The sequence below is a fragment of the Phyllostomus discolor genome, chromosome 6 (assembly GCF_004126475.2).
Source record: "Phyllostomus discolor isolate MPI-MPIP mPhyDis1 chromosome 6, mPhyDis1.pri.v3, whole genome shotgun sequence".
Classification (NCBI taxonomy): domain Eukaryota; kingdom Metazoa; phylum Chordata; class Mammalia; order Chiroptera; family Phyllostomidae; genus Phyllostomus; species Phyllostomus discolor.
The window spans coordinates 165,238,604-165,256,568 of record NC_040908.2 but is presented as its reverse complement, the minus strand read 5'-3'; the positions used below and the strand labels follow the sequence as shown (position 1 = coordinate 165,256,568).

Sequence of the window (17,965 nt, the reverse complement as noted above, 5' to 3'; positions counted from 1 at the left end):
AGAGAGAGAACAGAAGGCAAGAAACATCCACATGTGGTTGCCTCTCACACGGCCCCCAGTGGGCACCCGACTCGCAACCCAGGCGTGTGCCCCAACTGGGAGTCCAACCGGCAGTCCCCTGGTTCACAGGCTGGCCCTCAACCCACTGAGCCACACCCGCCAGGGCACAGATGGCCACTCTGACTGGGTGGGGTGCACATCTCCAACAGAGCAGCAAACGGGTGACAAAGTCCTCTGAGCCAAGAACCTCGGCAGCTCCAGGGCCCCGTTACCTCCCGAGATGCAGACTCGGAGGCCCCGCCCCCCTCCCCAGGCCAGCACCTGCTGCTAAAGAGGGGTGAGCGCCTGCGCCTGAGGACGCTCAGTGCACAGACGGCTCTTGCCAGGGCCGGCCACCTGCCTGGAGGGCAGGAGCCTGTCAGCCCAGCACGGACAGCACGCGGACAGAAGGTGGCTGGGGACAAAGTGGCCAATGGGCTGAGAACTGTCCGGGCAGCCATAACCCGAGAGAGAACCAGCGCTGGTGCTGATCTGCACAGACAGCTGGGCCGTATACAGAGGATAAACCCTAGGGTTGCCTCACTGGCAAGGCAACGAGACGACTGGCAGGTGGCTCGGAGACCCTTGTGGGGACAGGACCTATGGAAGGACATTCGTGAACCTAGTCTAGGAAAGCTAATAACTCTTTGCTGTGTCAATGGACACAGACCTCTCCGCCACCCTGGCAACGCTGAGGCCGCCGACCTGGCACGCGTCCGCTGGCTAGAAGAGGCTCCAGCAGGAGACACGGTTGAGTGGCTCCATGGGAAGATGCGTCAGGAAGTGTCAGGAACTGTCCTGCCTGGTTTCAGGAGCTGTAACCCTGCCCACAGATGAAAAGGCCCCACAGCTAGGGGACCCTGGGACCGTAAGCCACTAAAGAGACGAAACTTACCCTCCCAGCAGAGGCACAGCCTCTGCCCCCTTTACTTCACCCTGCTTGGCCCCTGAGGATGGCTGGATAGTCAATGACGGGTAAGATTCCTCAAGGATAGAACAACCTAAGACAGGCACGGTTGTGAAGAGGCCCTTAGGGAAGGACTTAGGGGATTGTGGAGGAGGGACAAAAGACCCTCACCCCTCAGCTTATCATAGCCTGAGTCCTCCTTCTGTCTGTAAAATGTCTCCTAGTCTCTGGGCTGCCTTGTTTCCCCCGCCCGATTCAGGCCTGAAACAATGCCCCAGGCGGGTGCAGCCCTGTGCGGGAACTGGCGGTTCCCAGCAGGGCGGAGGGTGGGGGCGATCGGGCCTAAGAAAGAATGCATAAAGCCCTGTGAAACCTGCTTTGCTAAGAATGCCCTCAATTGAAATGTTAAAGGTTGAAGCACAAAGTAAGTTTGTTTCCCAAGGTTTTACAGCGGATTGGTGTCACCCTGTCTACCAGACCCTGACTCAGAAGGAGCCCCGTGATCCCAGAAATGTTGTCTGGAAACCATAATTCCTTCCTTTGATATGCACTGCTATGCAAGCAAAACTCAGTAACAGCCTATAGGGAGAGAGGCTCAAGGCCTTTCTCCTCTGAGAGACTGGTCAGCCTCTCCTCCCCAAGCAGATCATGTCTTGGTAGACTTATTCTCATCTGCAGTGGCCAGGGAAGCTCTACGGGGGGAGCCCCTGCCAAAAAAAGGACAGGAGACTTTATGGGAAGCGGTCCAGGCCTGGGGCCTGCCACTCCGTTACTTCAGTGTGGTCACAGCTTGTCAGCAATGCACTGACCGTGCAGAGAAGCACCCCTACAGGCTACCCCGGAACACGGGTGAGCTGCAATGGGGGGCCACCCTGTTGACCCGCTGGCAGGTGGGCTACATTGGCCCCCTGCCACCGTCCGAAGGCTCACGCTGTGCCTTGACGTGTGTCGACATGACCACTGGCTTACTGCAAGCAGACCTGTGCCGGACAGCAGCAAGCCACCGCCTGAAGCCTCAAACAGCTGGACCTTGGACGCCATTGAAAGTGACCAAGGCACCCATTTTACGGGATGTCAAGGACAAGACTGGGCAGATATCCTCCATACAGACTGGAGGTCTATCTTGCTGTACAACCCTACTAGAGCCGGCCTCATTGAGAGAGATAATGGCCTCTTGAAAAATGTTCTGAGACTGGCTCTGGCTCATTCCAGCGGTGAACAACCCCGTCTTTCCAACTGCCTGGGAGCTTGGAACAAACACTCCTGCCAACCTTCTCACCAGACCCTGGGTGGCACCTATCCGCCTACAATTAAGCACCCAGGAGCCTCTGTCGCACCCTGGACTGGGGATAACACACTCTTGCCAGCGAAGACATCCCCCCGGGGAAAAGCACCCTCACCTGACCTCAGCAGATGCGGGTAGAGTCCCATGGGTGTTCCTTGGCAGCTCTTTGGGGAGAGGACCTCATCATGGGGTTACAGCTAGCACCTACGGTAATGTCCTCCTGGTCCCTTACCCTTGTTTCATGCAACCCACAGCAGACCTCAGTTCCTAAGGGAACTTCTATAGCCTTGGTTTGGCAAGTACACACACCTCCCTTGGCCCTTCAAGTACAGGAGGCCCTTAGCCTAGAGCCAGGTAGAGCATGGTCCCAAAGGCCAGGGTGTCCACTAACGGGCATAACAACATTAACCACAGACCGGACTGTTGCTTGTGTATTGCCAGACTGCCAAGAGCTACCTCCATCAGTTCCTATTAAACATCTCTCTTATCACCCCCAGACTCTGCTCTGGAAACACCTTTCTACAGTGGGCCGGTGTGCTAGCAGCCGTCAGCAACCACTCTGGTTATTGGGTCTCCACTGAATTTCCCACTGTTGCCTCTGCCGGCCTACCATGGTGGCGGGACTAGATGCAAGGCCGGAAGGCTTCTGACCCCCTCTTCGATCAGACCTTCAAAGGTATTTTCCCTCATGAGGGAACAGGCTAACCTGTATGCCATGGCTCGAGTACACGGTTTGGAATGGTGTGGGATGGCTGTCAGCATTACCGGTAGAAGTACGACAGCCTGTGCCCATATGTACTGGATACGGACATGGGACTGTAGATGAGACTGTTCAGCTCATGGGGTGGGTGCGGGCAGCCCTACACAGGAATATTACAGTAGTGACTGCTACAGGCTACTGGGGAAGGTCTACTAATGGGATGCTGGCCCATCTTCTCCCATGGGGAGCCCTGTAGGCCTGTTGGTCCGAATTGCATAAACCTACTTGCGGCCCAAGGCCACACCATGTCAGTGTATGTGCAGGAGGAAAGGGTCAAGAAGCAGTCACCAGACATGAAACCTATCCCAAGGGGAGATCAGGAGGGAGCTACATTTCGTTTCCAGGACAATATACATTCCTGCTGGCCAGTGGCCATCTGATTGGGCCACACGTAGGTTTATGCAGCTTGAACGCACACCACTTTTGTGTGGGACTCCTTATAACAAGCCTCAGACTGGAAGAGGCGCAGTCCTGCGTTGATGATCCGCTGCCATGGGTGAATGCAATGTGAATAAAGGCATCAGGTGCTCCTTGTGTTTCGTTCGATCTATCCAAACGCGGTCCAGATCCCTGGGCTCAACCTCCTGAGTTACACGATGATTTAATTACCTCCTACCCCGCTAGAATTCCAATGGAACTGTATTATAATTGCAAATTAATTTTAGAATTGACAGCTTTACATCGTTTTCCATCCAAGGTTATATGTTGTTGCATCTGCTCACATGTTTTTAATCCTTCAACTAGCCTATCTTATAGCTTTCCCCCCCACACCTTTTTTTTTTTGTTTCAAAGAAAACAGGATGTCCTTTTCTACCTGTGGCGTCAACAGGACAAATACGGGAGCGCGCCGGCCCCGCCCCCTACCCCGGTTCCGGGTTACCATGGGAATCATAGGTTGACGTCACTTAGGGTTTACGCTCAGAACCCTGGGATCAACCGTGAAGCGAGGGGCAGAGGTACTTTGCCCCGTTTACGCATGCGCGCTCCTGCTTCTCTCCTCCGCCGTAAATCTCGTTGGGCCACGGCTTTTCCGCTGCGACCTCTCGCTTACTCCCAGCGAAACTGCTCTCGGGAGGGAGGAGAGTGGAAAAAAAATTGAACATGTGACAGCCAATCTAATGACACTACTATACAACCGACCTTGGCCGGTTCAATGAACTCCAGCCAATGAGAGCGCAGTCAGAGCCTGCGTCACAGCTTGCCCCACCCTAACCCCTCCTTTCTGGACTCGGAGCGCAGTCCGCGCAGTAACAAACGAAGTGCGCGCTGCGACACCTTCGAGCTCGTCGGGTTCGGCCGCCATTTCCTCTCCTGGCCTAACGGTCCAGCCAATCCCAGCGCGCATCGAGAAGGACTGAAGCTCCACCAATCGGAGGCCGCCCATCCCGACTCTCGCCTCAGCCTGGCCCAATCCAGGCTTCCGCCCCGTCGCCCCCGACCCGCCCCCGCAGCGCCCTCTCTCCTCCCTCTTTGTGCGTCTCGCGCCGCCGCCGCTCGCCGCTCGCCGCCAGCCGTCTGAGGACGGGCTCCGCGCGCTCTTCGGCAGCGCAGTCGGGTCCCGTTTCCCCGGAAGGTTCGCTAAGGAGAAGCCGCCGCCCAGGAGGAGCCGCCGGTGCGGGTCCCCGGGGGCGCCATGGCGACCGGAGCGAACGCCACGCCGCTGGGTAAGCTGGGCTCCCCGGGCCTTCCATCCATTCCCAGGCCCAAAGGGGGCTTCGAGCCTGGGCCATCTCCTGCCCCCGGGCCTGGGGCGGGACTTCTGGTGCCCGGGCCGCCGCCTACCCCGCCCGCCGGCTCTGTGAGGGCCCTCACCGCGGCCTTCCCCTTCGCGGCGCTGCCGCCTCCTCCTCCTCCTCCTCCTCCGCCGCCGCCCCCTCCGCCGCCTCCACCGCCCTCCCCGGGCTCCTCGTACCCGCCGTCGCAGCCGCCCCCTCCGCCGCCGCTCTACCAGCGCGTGTCGCCGCCGCCGCTGCCGCCACCCCAGCCGCCGCGTCAGGATCAGCAGCCGGGTCCGGCCGGCGGCGGAGGAGGTGAGTCGGGCCGAGAGAGCGCGAAAGACGTCGCGCGAACGGGCCCGGCCGGCTGAGGGGCGCGCGGCAGCGGCGGCGACGGCGGCTGCACGCGGCGGGGGTGCGCGCGCGCGCGCGCGCCCGGGAAGGCCCTGGCGGAGGCGCCACGGGGCGCGCGGCCTGTTTCTAGTGCTGGAGTGCGCACGCGCTTTGGGGGGAATGGGGGGGGTTGTCTGGGCCGGAGGTTTGCTGTGCGCAGGCGCGGTGCGCTGCCAGGGTGTGCAGTCTGACCAAAAAGCTGGGTCGGGGGGCGGGGAGTCCCCTGTTGCCCTCTAGCTCTTGGTGCAGGGGGAAGGTGTGGAGGGGTTCGAGTGGCTAGTCTGGGTGCTGGGTGTGCGTGTCAGGAGGATGGGAAAGGGTTCAGTGATGACGTAGAACATCCTCTTCCTGGTTGTAGAGGAGTCTGAAAGGAAGAAAAATACCAAGAATAGCTCCTCTTTGTCTACTGTATAACAGGTTTTCACTACAGCGTGAAAGAGTTTGAAAGTCCTCAGGGCATGGTTGGTTCAGATCTGTTGTGGCTCTTTCGCGAGGGGGGGGGATTTTTTTCCCCCGAAATCTCCCTAAGTTTACCTTGGAGAAGTCTGATACATCTCATAGTTGGAACTGCAGCCCACCACCCTGAAAGGAGAATGACGTGTATACCAAATTCGTGGGGAGTTTCTGCTTATATGTTGGGAAAGAGGGATTTGGTTACTTGTTGCAGTTTGTTCTTTATAGAACTTTTGGTATGTCAGGCCCTAAGTGTCCACCTAGCCAGGAAATTTGAAAGCTGATCTCGATTAAGCTTTTGAAGAAGGAAGTGACCTTGTTGAATCCCACCATGGGTTTAGTTGTGTTCTAGTCCAGTATGCCCAGTTAGAAGGTGGGGAGTGGAGGTGGGAGGAGTCAGCAGTCCCCCAGTACAACTTTATACACTTGTTTGGGTATTCATTCTACTCCTGTCGCCCCTGGGGCTTTTCAAGTATTCATGGATGATGTAGTAGTATTTATCTTTCCAATACTTTATTTCCCTATCTGAAACTTTGCTTTAAGATTTGTTACCTTGTTTCTATAATTTACAGAGTTTCTCTGAAATATGACTTTTGGGACCAGGTCCAGGTGCCCTTGTAGTGGCCATATATCTCTGGTTTCTGAGGTTTGTCTTCCATTCTTGGTCATTTACATTTTAGGTCAAGTTCTTGGTTTCACAGTCTGCTGAGCTGTGTGTTATGTCATAAGTATCCTGCACTGCCTGTCGGTAGTTACTCTGGTGGGGTTGTACTTGCATCTGATGGACTTTGTTTGCTTTTAGACTTCCCAAGTAAGAAGCGGAAGAGAAGCCGCTGGAACCAAGACACAATGGAACAGAAGACAGTGATTCCAGGAATGCCTACAGTCATCCCCCCCGGACTTACTCGGGAACAAGAAAGAGCTTATATAGGTAAATACACGTTCTGCACCCAAATGCATTTCCAGATTTTTCATGTTCTGAGTGACATTTTATCTGTTTTAGGTTTGATACTTTAGAGTTTTCTTTTTTGAGATGACGTATGGTCAGGTGGACTTGCACGACTTTGACATAATCAGTCCTTCAGTTTTTGCTCTGTGGGTCCGCATTTGCAGCTCCTTGCTATGGTCTGTTGGTAACAGCAGTGTTCTCCAAGAGTGCCAGGAAGGTAGACCGGCCCACTTAAGAGTAAGGCTAGTCCCCAGTTTAGAACCCTCCCTTTTTCAGCTGCTGTCATTGCCAGTTGATGAGGTGAGTGTCTTACTCTTCTGGACACAGCCCCAGTGGAGAACACTGCAGGTATTGTAAAACCAGATAACTTTTTCACAGCATGGCCTTTCACCATAATTTCATATTCCTCCCTTTCCCTAAAACGTGGTCTTTTACTTTTTATAGGTACTTTCTGAAAGGAAAAAAACCTCAATTTTATCAAAAAGTGGTTCTGAAAGTGTTTACAGTACCCCCCCTTTTACTATTTTGTTGAATTTAACCTTTCCTTCAGCATTTTTTCTGGTTTGGTTTTTGGAGAGCTGTCTTAAAATGAGGGCTCTTGGTGTTTACTACTAAAGAGGTCTGCTGGGAAAGGGACACTGCTTGGATATGGAATGAGGTGGTAGGATAAAAGATCTTAACTGCTGGGGAAACTTTAAGGATGGATAATGACTGTCCACAGTGGAAATGAAGTTAACCTCAAAATTACTTTTTTTTAAATATAAGGTTTTAATGCAAGTTTGACCTTTATTCATGTACCTGCGCAGCGATCTCAAAAAAGTTCACTTGATAAACATTTCTACCAACCAGACAAACATCCCCTGTGGAGTAAATTAGGACAGTGGTTTCCTACCTCTATGAGGCCATGGCCTTCACAAGTAAAAAGCATCAAGGCTGGCATGTTATTACTACTGAGGATCATAACGTCTTACATCTTTTAGACTGCTGAGGATTTTGAGGTGTTGGAATCGTCTAATCACAGTACTAATATTTTCTTTCCCTACTATTCCTGTACACCCACCTACCCTTACGTCTCATATTAGACAGGTCTGGACCATCACAGCCTTGTGAAACTGTCCCTTGTGGGGCAATATTTCACGTATACGAGCAGACTTAGGAAATGGGAAAACAACATCGTTCTTTACATCTCCAGTTCTCTTCCTGTGGAGGGGGTTAATACAGTGAGCCCTGAGGGCTGTTTGTAGCCACAGCCTGTAGCTAGAATCAAAGTAAGAACTGGTGTAGCTCTCTGCTCCAAGGAAGAGAGTGACTTTTTAATTCAATTTAAGTGCCAGCTATTTTCTCAAATCAGACCCCACGTCCCCATAGACCAGTCAGGAGAACTGCTTACCCTCCATGAAGGTGACTTTCTCCTGGAGTTGAGCTTTGTACTTAACTGCCAAGTCAGAACTTCCTGGCATTAAAGAACTTAGGGAGCCACGTCCCTACAGTCTCTCTCAGTCCACACTGCCTTGTATTGCATGCCCCTCGTTTTTTCAATATTAATGTGGATTTTCATTTCTTCAGAGTTTGAATTGATATGTGGTATAGCCTTGTGGGATGTACTTAAAAATAGAAGGGTACCTTGGGGTTAGACATGTATTAATCTGGTCTTGGAGTCAGTTCCACTTTACCCAACCCAGTAAGACTTGCTCTTATTAGAGATGCCTGCTCAGAACCCTCAAATACTGCAAAGGTAAGGAATAGGTGGTTATTCAGCACGCTGAAGAAAGCGATCTGGCTCTGCAGGCCCCGTTATTTTGAGTAATCAACTGGGGGGGCATTTCCCTGAGTCACTGAACTTTGTGAAACCCTCATGTCTCTTTCTCGCCTCCTTTGTCAAGGTCTGAGAGCCATAGCGTTCTCCCTGACCCACACTTTCCAGCCTCTACACCCTATTTTATTCCTGTATAAGGAGCAAATCTAAAAACTGATTTCTTGCATCTTTACCATCACTGGTTTATTAAGATATATGGGTTGTCATCTAAAATTTGAATAAAAGCACAAGTATTAGGAGATCCCTACTAGTAAGGATCTGGTTATACAGAAAGTATCTGAGTTTCTATGAGGTCTTGAATTGGTTATTACATGTATAAAGAATTTTAAGCGTAATATCAGTGAAAATGATCTTTGCTCAACTGGTATTTTTCCTTGTCCCACGTTAATTGGATTATTTTGGGTTATGCTTAGTATTTAATGAAGAAAAATTAACTCAAGAGTCTTGCCCTCAAGAAATTAATTTGGTGGGAACTGGGTATCAGTGATAATGTACATGGTTTGGTTCTGAGTGCCAATTGTTATAGCAAGCCTTGGCGAGGAGGGAGAGGTGAAACACCTAATAATTGCTTTGATGTTAGCCTTAGTGAATAGTCTATACTGCTAACCCCTCTTCCAACGAACTGTTTGCTTCCTTAAGTGATAACCATTTTGAAGTGAAAAATACCTGTAGATGTAAATGGACTCCTGCCGATAAGTGGTTGGGAGTTTTTGCCTCAATGTGTTCACTGATCAATCGTCCCTTTCAAAGTCTCCGAGTTCTTCATGCTTGTTGTTGAGATTTGAGATGTTTTTTGGTAACATTGTCTTTTTTCCATCCTTTTTTTTCTTTCCTAACCTGGTTTCTTCCAGTGCAACTGCAGATAGAAGACCTGACTCGTAAACTGCGCACAGGAGACCTGGGCATCCCCCCTAACCCTGAGGACAGGTTGGGAAACAGTTTTAACCAGCTGACAGTAACGCTTTTACCTTTTTCTCAATACGTTTTACTGGTGGCAACATATTGTGTCAATTCAATGAAATTCTAGTAAGACGACTGGTACTCTGACCATTCTGGGTAGTAGGGTTTAATTAGCAGTATATGTAATCAGTCATCAGTTAGAAAATTGGAATGAAACTTAATTAATAGCAGAATGAAAAGTTACAGGAAAATGGACAACTGGTTTCCAATTGGTAAGCATGTATATTTCAACCTTATTTGCCAACCTGTAGGGATAGTGAGGTGGGTCATTAACCAGCCTTTTCAGTACCTGCTTTGGCTGAAATCCCAGGTATAGAGTTTTCCTCACAGGTACACGATGCAGGGATTAAGAATATTTTTGAGCATCACTGAATTTGAACAGGCCAGAAACTTTCGGTCTGGTCAGCTCATTGCTACAATCTTCCTGCTCATGGTTTTGAGATGGTTTTAAAATAGATGAGATTTCTAACCAACTTCCTTCACTACCAGTTAATTTTCAGCCTTGGCCATTGCCTGGGGTTTGAGAGGGGCCAGAATATGCAACCTGTTTTGGGAAGGCAATCCTAAATTACTCTCCCCCCGACCCCCACTTTTGAGGGGAATGCGGTCCTCAAACAGCTGTGGTCATGTTTTCTCAGTTTCCAGTTTCACCTGTGAAAGGAAAGTCTATCAAGGGAAATGAACTTTTTTAACATGAATTTTATTGACTGAGTGTGATCTTTGAACAGCTAAACTCTGGTCCATTTAATTGGAAGGGCAATGAAATTTCTCTTAGTCCATGCAGCAGAGTTGAAAAGACTGCTTTAAAAATGGTTTTTGGCTTTTGTTATCCAGTTAATATCTTGTTACATCAGAAAGATGTAATGATTTTAGAGGGCACTCTTACACATTTTTCTACTGCCCTTTGCCAGGAAACAAATTTATTGGCTTCAATTTTACATTATTTTTTCACCTGTAGATTTTGGTTGGAAGGTTGTGTTTTTTATCTTTCTTGATTTTTTTTTTTTTTTTTTTTTTTTTTTTAAGATTTGCGCTGTAGGTTGTAGACCACAACTGTTCAGTGCCTTTTTGGCCTTTTTCCTTTGATACTACATCTACAGGTTACCAGGCAGTTCCTCAAAAGGTTGGATTTTTAACAAGCCTTTGCTTCCCGGAGAACTGGAGTTAGAACTTAATTGATCTATGTGATGCCTACTCAAAGTGAAGTTGGGCCAACCTTAACCTTTAGAATATCAGCTTTTGCCTTTCACATTCATAATTTGGAAAGAGGGTAAACTGTTGTGAGGCTTTTAAAATGACCATTTTGTACTTGTAAAACTTGTTTTGGTGATTAGCTAGAAACGCTTCATTCTAGACAGTTACAGGTGGGAATTAGAAACGTCAAGCATGCTAGGAATAAAACCAGAGCAGACTCTTTCCCCCTTGTGTTCAGAGTCCCTAATGCCTGATTGGTTTTGCTTTTGAGCCCAGGTTGGAGGGAAATGCATGAGTTTCTCACCTTAATAAGACTATTTCTAAAGAAGGTGTATTTTTAATATTAAGCCACTTTATGCCATTTTGATGTTGCTCAAGTCACACAGTTAAAAATGTTTTAAAGTTGCTTGTAGACCTAAATGTATGAGGCGGCAGTCTCATAAGCCGGGGTATGTTTGCTTTTGTTCACTATTGCTGGATTGTGCTAACAGTGTATACAAATGCTAGGAGCGGAGGTGTCATTTTAGCCGTCATTAGCCACGAACAAACCTGACCTTTTATTCCATCGTGTGTGTAACGGATGACATGGTTCCCTTTAGGCTGAAGACAGTGGGCGCAGCCGAGTTCAGTCCTTGCTCTCCAACTAGGCAAGGTTCTCAACTAAATCAAGGGTGTAGGAATCTTGACTACTTTCAGGATGTTTTTTTAATAACTTGATGCACATGGTCTCTTCCCTTCTTGCAGCTGCTACTAAATTTTCATTCAGAATATCAAGCTATGGTCCTTTTTGTAATCTTAACTCAGAGTTCTAGGAGTGTAACTTCTCTTTTTTTTATTACCGCAAAATCCAGCTGTGGTAAACTGACCATTTTATCATTACTATTTTTTTACTTGTAGCAACAGCATTTTACTTCTTAAAAAAAAAGAGAGAAAATCTGCTTTCTGGACTTGCAAACTCTGGTGGAGAATCATAGGTTTTCCCCTTGCTGTTTGCAGGTTCAGACCTTAGACAAGTATTGGACCAAACCTGCATTTGCAGCCTCTCTCAGAAGCTGCTCTAGCACTTTAACGTTCTTCTCTACCCAGACTCCCCCACCTCGAACAGCCAGGAAACAGGTTGGCTCCTGGGCCTTGGACACAGCCAGTCAGGCCATTGAAGGAAAAGCAGAGATGAAGCCTTGAACCGCCTCTCTCCATTGTGGGGGCCAAGTAGCTGCAGTAGCCTTGAGTCCTAGTGGCACCGGGTTAAAGAGCTCACACTTACTCTGTGGTAGTAGGGGTACAGACACTACCTGATAGGCATGAGCTCTGCAAGAGTTAACATTTTACCTAAACGTGGGGTTTCTGTGGTTCATAAAGTTGTAATACTGTAAAATTTTTGCAAATGATAAAAATCCTTTGGGAAGAAGACTCCAGAGAGTACTGTCCTTGCCATTTGCAGTCCACAGACTTTCCCTGAGAAGGACAGGCTTTTTCCCCCCTCATCGTTTTTAAAAGCAGAATCTTTTTTTTTTTTTTTTTTTTTTCCTTTCTCACACACACGCCAATTTCCCTAATGCTAAGCCAGCTTCCATCTCCCTATTCCACACGATCTTGAATAGCACACGTTATGGTCGGTTCCTCCGAAGAGTGTTGTGTTAGGGTCTGAGGCAGAGGGGCTGGGGAGTACTTCTTAGAGCCTATGTGGGAGTGACAGAAAGGTGAAGGTAGAGCAGTAACGGTGGTCTGTTTCCCACAGGTCCCCTTCCCCTGAGCCCATCTACAATAGTGAGGGGAAGAGGCTTAACACACGTGAGTTCCGCACCCGCAAAAAGCTGGAAGAGGAGCGGCATAACCTCATCACAGAGATGGTTGCTCTCAACCCTGATTTCAAGCCACCCGCCGATTACAAGTAAGCAGAGGGGCTGGGTTATCTGGGAAGGGACATGTGCAGCTTGTGCGTGACCGGGTAGAACGATTTTGATGCTAACTTCTTACCCCTCGTCACATGTAATTTACACATGGTGTCAAGGTTCTAGATGAGCCATTGCCACCTCTCAGAAATGTGCAGAGTCAATGAGTCTTTTCTTCCTTAGACCTCCAGCAACACGTGTGAGTGATAAAGTCATGATTCCACAAGATGAGTATCCAGAAATCAACTTTGTGGGGCTGCTAATTGGGCCTAGGTAAGTAACTTCTAGCTTATGGGATATGGAATCCCTAAGAACCTGTGAGGTGTGTCTATCTTGTGCCAAACTGGATGCCATTGGTGGCACCTTCCTGTTTTTGGCAGGACCTTTGGCTGAGTTCATGCCTTTTTGTTAGAAAAATCTCTTTAACTTCCTCATTGTACTGCAGAAAAGGCAGATCTCGAGGATGGCTGTGGCTGACCTTAACTTACAGACCATGGCTCTCTTGGGAAAATCCACTTCTCTGCAGTTGTGGTTTTCTGCCCGTGTGTGGTCAGCCTGCCCTCTGTCCCCTCTGGCGTGTGGATTCGCACTTCAGGTGTCTAACGGCTCTACTCTTTCTGCCTCTGATAGAGGGAACACGCTGAAGAACATAGAGAAGGAGTGTAATGCCAAGATTATGATCCGGGGGAAAGGGTCTGTGAAAGAAGGGAAAGTTGGGCGCAAAGATGGCCAGATGTTGCCAGGAGAAGATGAGCCACTTCATGCCCTGGTTACTGCCAATACCATGGAGAATGTGAAGAAAGCAGTAGAACAGGTGAGAGAACCAGAAGGAAGCCTCTTGCCAGAAATTCTAGGTGGTGGGCTCAGCACTTACATAAACTGCTCATTGTGTTTCCATTAGATAAGAAACATTCTGAAGCAGGGTATTGAGACCCCCGAGGACCAGAATGATCTACGGAAGATGCAGCTTCGGGAGTTGGCTCGCTTGAATGGGACCCTTCGGGAAGATGATAACAGGTATGTGATCAGTTCAGAGGGGAGTACATGGAGAGCTGAAGAGCCTATGGAAGTAGGGGGAGATTGGCCATAGCTCTGGAGTTGACTTTTTTTTCTTTCAACAGGATCTTAAGACCCTGGCAGAGCTCAGAGACCCGCAGCATTACCAATACCACAGTGTGTACCAAGTGCGGAGGGGCTGGCCACATTGCTTCTGATTGCAAATTCCAAAGGTGAGGGGCTGCAGTCATGGTTTACAGGTAGCCTGTGGGGTTCAGGACAGTTAGCTCTAGCTTGTTGGTTGGTTTCTATTAACCAGTGGATCCAAGAGAAGCTTTCCTTTCTGTGAATGTGGTCTGTAATGGTATGATTTGAAGTCTGAGATGATTAGGAACAGCCTGTGCAGAGCACCCCTATTTAATTGCTCATCTTGAGCCCAGGGAACCTGGAGACTTCCATTCTGGGTATGTGTTTTTATTGTGGCTCAAGATTAAATTAAGTGCCCTTTTTGCTGCTGACGGTTGGTTTAAGAAGACTGACCATGTAAGGATTTTGATCATTTGCAAACCAGCACTTGATAGCAACATTTTCCGCTTTGGGTTGCTTTGTCAAGGAAGTCCTGGCAGCTGTGTTCTGGTGTTGCATAGATTTCCTTTCCTCAGACTGGCAATGCAGAATTTGATGAGACTTGCTGTTTAGAAGAGCCGGCGCTCTCCTGACTGGCATGGCTGGTTGTGGTCTGATGCTGTCTCCTCTCTTCTTGCCTCAGGGGTCTCTGCTGTGGCAGAGGTACATGCAACCCCAGATGCAGAGCTGGGCATACAGCCGAAGAGCTGATGAGACTGTTTTGAGGAAGGTGTTAGAAAGGCTGATTCAGTTACTCAAAAATTTCTCTGTGTGAAGTCCTCAGGAAAAAATTTCCTTAATGATTCCCCTCTCTTTGTGTCCCCCACCCCGCCTTCAGGCCCGGTGACCCCCAATCAGCTCAGGATAAAGCACGGATGGATAAAGAATATTTGTCCCTTATGGCTGAACTGGGTGAAGCACCCGTGCCCGCATCTGTGGGCTCCAGCTCCGGGCCTGCCAGCACACCTCTGGCCAGTGCGCCTCGGCCTGCTGCTCCAGCCAACAACCCACCTCCACCGGTGAGCTTCGGGAGCTGGTTCTTGTGGCCTGGCCCCGTATCTTCCTTAGATACGGGGGCTGTAGCCAGGTACTTTGCACATGGCTGGCAACATTGTTCTTCCGGGATGTCAGAATGTTTAGGGACCTCACTTTGGGAAGATTCTGTCCTTGTGTTTTGGTCCTCTGGCATAGCCGAAAAGAACAATGTTGCCACCAGGGGGAGCAGGCAGGGACGTTGGCTGGAAATGCTCTCACGTAGTCTCTCATGTCCACCACCCAGAGCCGCCCACCCTGGATGAATTCTGGCCCTTCAGAAAGTCGGCCCTACCATGGCATGCATGGAGGTGGTCCTGGTGGGCCTGGAGGTGGCCCCCACAGCTTCCCACACCCATTACCCAGCCTGGCAGGTGGCCATGGTGGACATCCCATGCAGCACAACCCTAATGGACCCCCACCCCCTTGGATGCAGCCACCGCCACCACCGATGAACCAGGGCCCCCACCCACCTGGGCACCATGGCCCTCCTCCAATGGGTAAGTAAGTGTCAGACCAGAAACCTTGGGGCTTTGGGATAAGCAAGGGTTATAGCAGGTCGTGGTGAGCTAGAAGCAGTTCTTAAAAGTGGCTGAATGTTGTGCTGGGTCTTTTGTCAAGGCTTGGTCTCCAAGAGGAGCACCAGGACCCTATTTTGATTCAGGAAGGAATTTCTCTGTGGGGTAGGCACAGGCCTATCTCATAGGCAGTTCCAGAACTGCTCTTGCAAGCGTAGTAACTGCAAGCTGTGTGGCTGAATAAGCGTTTGGTGGGGGCGTCTTCCCTGGTCAGTTCAAATGTCCTGCTAAGTCCCTGCTCTTTCCTTCCATCAAGATCAGTACCTGGGAAGTACGCCTGTGGGCTCTGGGGTTTATCGCCTGCATCAAGGAAAAGGTAATGGAGCCAGCCTGACATCTCATTTGGGGGCATCGCCTAGGCCTGGGAATGAATGGAGTTGTGTCCCACATCTCTTATCTCAGGGGCCTCATGCTTTTCTGTACCTACCTATAGGTATGATGCCGCCGCCGCCTATGGGCATGATGCCGCCGCCGCCGCCACCGCCCAGTGGGCAGCCCCCACCCCCGCCCTCTGGTCCTCTTCCCCCATGGCAACAGCAGCAGCAGCAGCCTCCACCGCCCCCTCCGCCCAGCAGCAGTATGGCTTCCAGTACCCCCTTGCCATGGCAGCAAAGTGAGTGGCATATTTTGGGCTCGTGGGGGTGGGTGGGATTGGGGGGGGCGCCGAGAGGCATGAGAGAACCTCACAGCTCACACAGGCAGGCCGGCACCTTGGGGTGAGACTCTGATCTCTGCTGGGGGTGTTAACGAAGGGCCTTGTGGCCCACGGGGGGCCTTGGGGAGATCTGATGTTTGATGTGGTTGCGTCTGGGAACCTGGAGGGGGCCTGCCGTAGTAGGTGGGGCGCCAGAAGTCCAGGCTCTCACTGGCTGAGCGAGCCAGCTGGCTCAAGCCTGCTCTATGGCCCGGCGGGTGGTGCTGCATGCATGTTCTGGAGAGGGATGTGACTGGGGCCTGACAGACTTCAGGGATGGGGCCTGGCAGCGGGGAGAGTAGCTGTGGCCTTGAGGTTGAATGTGCCGTTCGGTGGTGGCGGCGGATGGGCGGAGGGATGTCAGAGCCGGTTCTTGTGTCTGGTACCTTCCTGTCAGCCCTCCGTGGGGGCATTGGTGACAAAGGGCTTACTCTGTTAAGCCCAGAGACCTCGAGGCTGACCCCAGGGTAGTCCTTGCCCACCCCTTCACTCCCCATCACCAGGACAGCCCCGCCCGCCCGCCCCCCACCACCGTACCGCATGCCAAGCAAGGAGCAGGCGCCTCTCGCCCCCATCCCAAGGCAGCAGCCGCAGAGAACCGCGGTGTGCCCCCGCGCGTGTGACCTTGGGCTTCTTTACCACCCCAGATACGACGACTACCACCACGAGCGCTGGCACAGGGTCCATCCCGCCATGGCAACAGCAGCAGGCGGCTGCCGCAGCTTCTCCAGGAGCCCCTCAGATGCAAGGCAACCCCACTATGGTGCCCCTGCCCCCCGGGGTCCAGCCGCCTCTGCCGCCCGGGGCCCCTCCCCCTCCGCCGCCTCCGCCACCTGGTTCCGCCGGCATGATGTATGCCCCACCCCCCCCTCCTCCGCCTCCCATGGACCCTTCTAACTTTGTCACCATGATGGGCATGGGGGTGGCGGGCATGCCGCCCTTCGGGATGCCTCCAGCTCCCCCACCGCCTCCACCACAGAACTAGACTCGGTTTTTTAAGAAAATATATATTATATAGAGAGAGAATTGGTCTCGTTTAAACACACGCCGAACCTCACCATATGGAGCCAGACATTGGGACGCACGCATGTGATTGGGTGCACGCATGTGTGTGTGTGCACGCACCGGGCTGGGCCAAGTGACTGAGGACTCGCTTGGGTACGGGCAGGTGTGGTAGTAGGGGCGCCAGCTTGTGCTTCCCTGGCGCCCCGTAGCATCGAGTGTCTTCTTTGTCTTTCTCTCCTCACCCAACTCCCTTTGCCTCTCCCCAAACTGGGCCACCAGGATCCCTCCCCGCAGCGGCGATGGCCCGAGCCATGAGAGTGAGGACTTTCCGCGCCCATTGGTGACCCTTCCAGGCAGACAGCCTCAGCAGCGCCCCTGGTGGACAGGATGGTTCGGCAAAGCAGCCTGAGTTATTTTTGTGGATGGAATCGGAACACGCTGGCTCCATATTGTGAAATTTTTATTAATTTTTTCTTTTCCCTTTGTTATTTCCTTATCTCTTCCTTTCTTCAGACTCCGTCCAAGGAGACGCTCTCCCCGGTCTTCTGCTGCAATCAGATTCCTTTTTCTTTTCTCCATTCCTCACTCTTCTCTTTCCAAGGAGAGAGGAGCAAATGGTTTTAGGCAAAGGCCTTGGCCAGTAATGTCAGGCTAGTTGGGAGGGGTTGTTGTTTGGCTCTAAGATTTACAAGGGGCCATAGCCACCCTGAGATTTCTAAAGTGTGGGGCTTTGTCTCTGCTACCCTCATAGAGTAGAGGCTTACTCTGCAGATGCGGGGTCCATATCCAACCGGACACCCCGGCCAGTGGTGGGTGTGGCTGCTCAAGTCACCTTGGGCTTGTCCGCCAGTCCAGAGAGTCGCTTCTGCGTTCCCAGGGCACCTGTGCTGCCTCGTAATTCCATTTGTTCCTCTCCTTCCTGGAAGGGTTCCTTTTAATTTTTCTTTTAATCCCAAATGTCTGAATGTTTTTGCAGTGTCTAGGGTGTTGAGTCCCTTGTTTTTCGTCCCCCCCCCCCCTTTTATGGAGTGATTATGTTGACAATAATGTATAATGCGCGTTCTCTTCACTGGTTTATCTGCAGAAATTTCTCTGGGCTTTTTTTTCGGTGTATGATTCAGCACTGCGTTAAAGGGGGACGTTCATTGAATAAAAGAGCAGTGTGGTTTTC

General features: G+C 50.8%; 1 protein-coding gene and 1 long non-coding RNA gene across 13 annotated transcripts; one reads left to right on the top strand and one right to left on the bottom strand.

The window, feature by feature from the left end:
- Positions 1 to 2,416: 2,416 nt before the first annotated feature.
- On the bottom strand, positions 2,417 to 5,011 carry LOC118501391. Of its 2 annotated transcripts, none has more exons than XR_004904039.1 (2): positions 4,904 to 5,011; positions 2,417 to 4,058 (listed from the first exon to the last, which is right to left on the bottom strand). It is a non-coding gene; the product is annotated as an uncharacterized LOC118501391 (long non-coding RNA). The 2 variants fall into 2 exon arrangements; XR_004904038.1 differs by having other exon boundaries at positions 2,417 to 4,053; positions 4,904 to 4,956.
- Positions 3,948 to 17,965, top strand: SF1 (splicing factor 1). Of its 11 annotated transcripts, none has more exons than XM_036029699.1 (14): positions 4,238 to 4,655; positions 6,355 to 6,483; positions 9,169 to 9,244; positions 12,210 to 12,362; positions 12,547 to 12,636; positions 12,994 to 13,177; positions 13,265 to 13,380; positions 13,485 to 13,592; positions 14,324 to 14,504; positions 14,765 to 15,017; positions 15,352 to 15,411; positions 15,529 to 15,708; positions 16,437 to 16,641; positions 17,074 to 17,965. In XM_036029699.1, the coding sequence occupies exons 1-14, from the start codon at positions 4,625 to 4,627 to the stop codon at positions 17,201 to 17,203; spliced, it is 1,896 nt and encodes a 631-aa protein (XP_035885592.1). In that variant the 5' UTR covers positions 4,238 to 4,624; the 3' UTR covers positions 17,204 to 17,965. The 11 variants fall into 11 exon arrangements, with proteins under 11 accessions (XP_028371984.1, XP_028371983.1, XP_035885590.1 ...); XM_028516177.2 differs by having other exon boundaries at positions 14,744 to 15,017; positions 17,074 to 17,203; XM_036029698.1 differs by having other exon boundaries at positions 4,625 to 5,021; positions 14,744 to 15,017.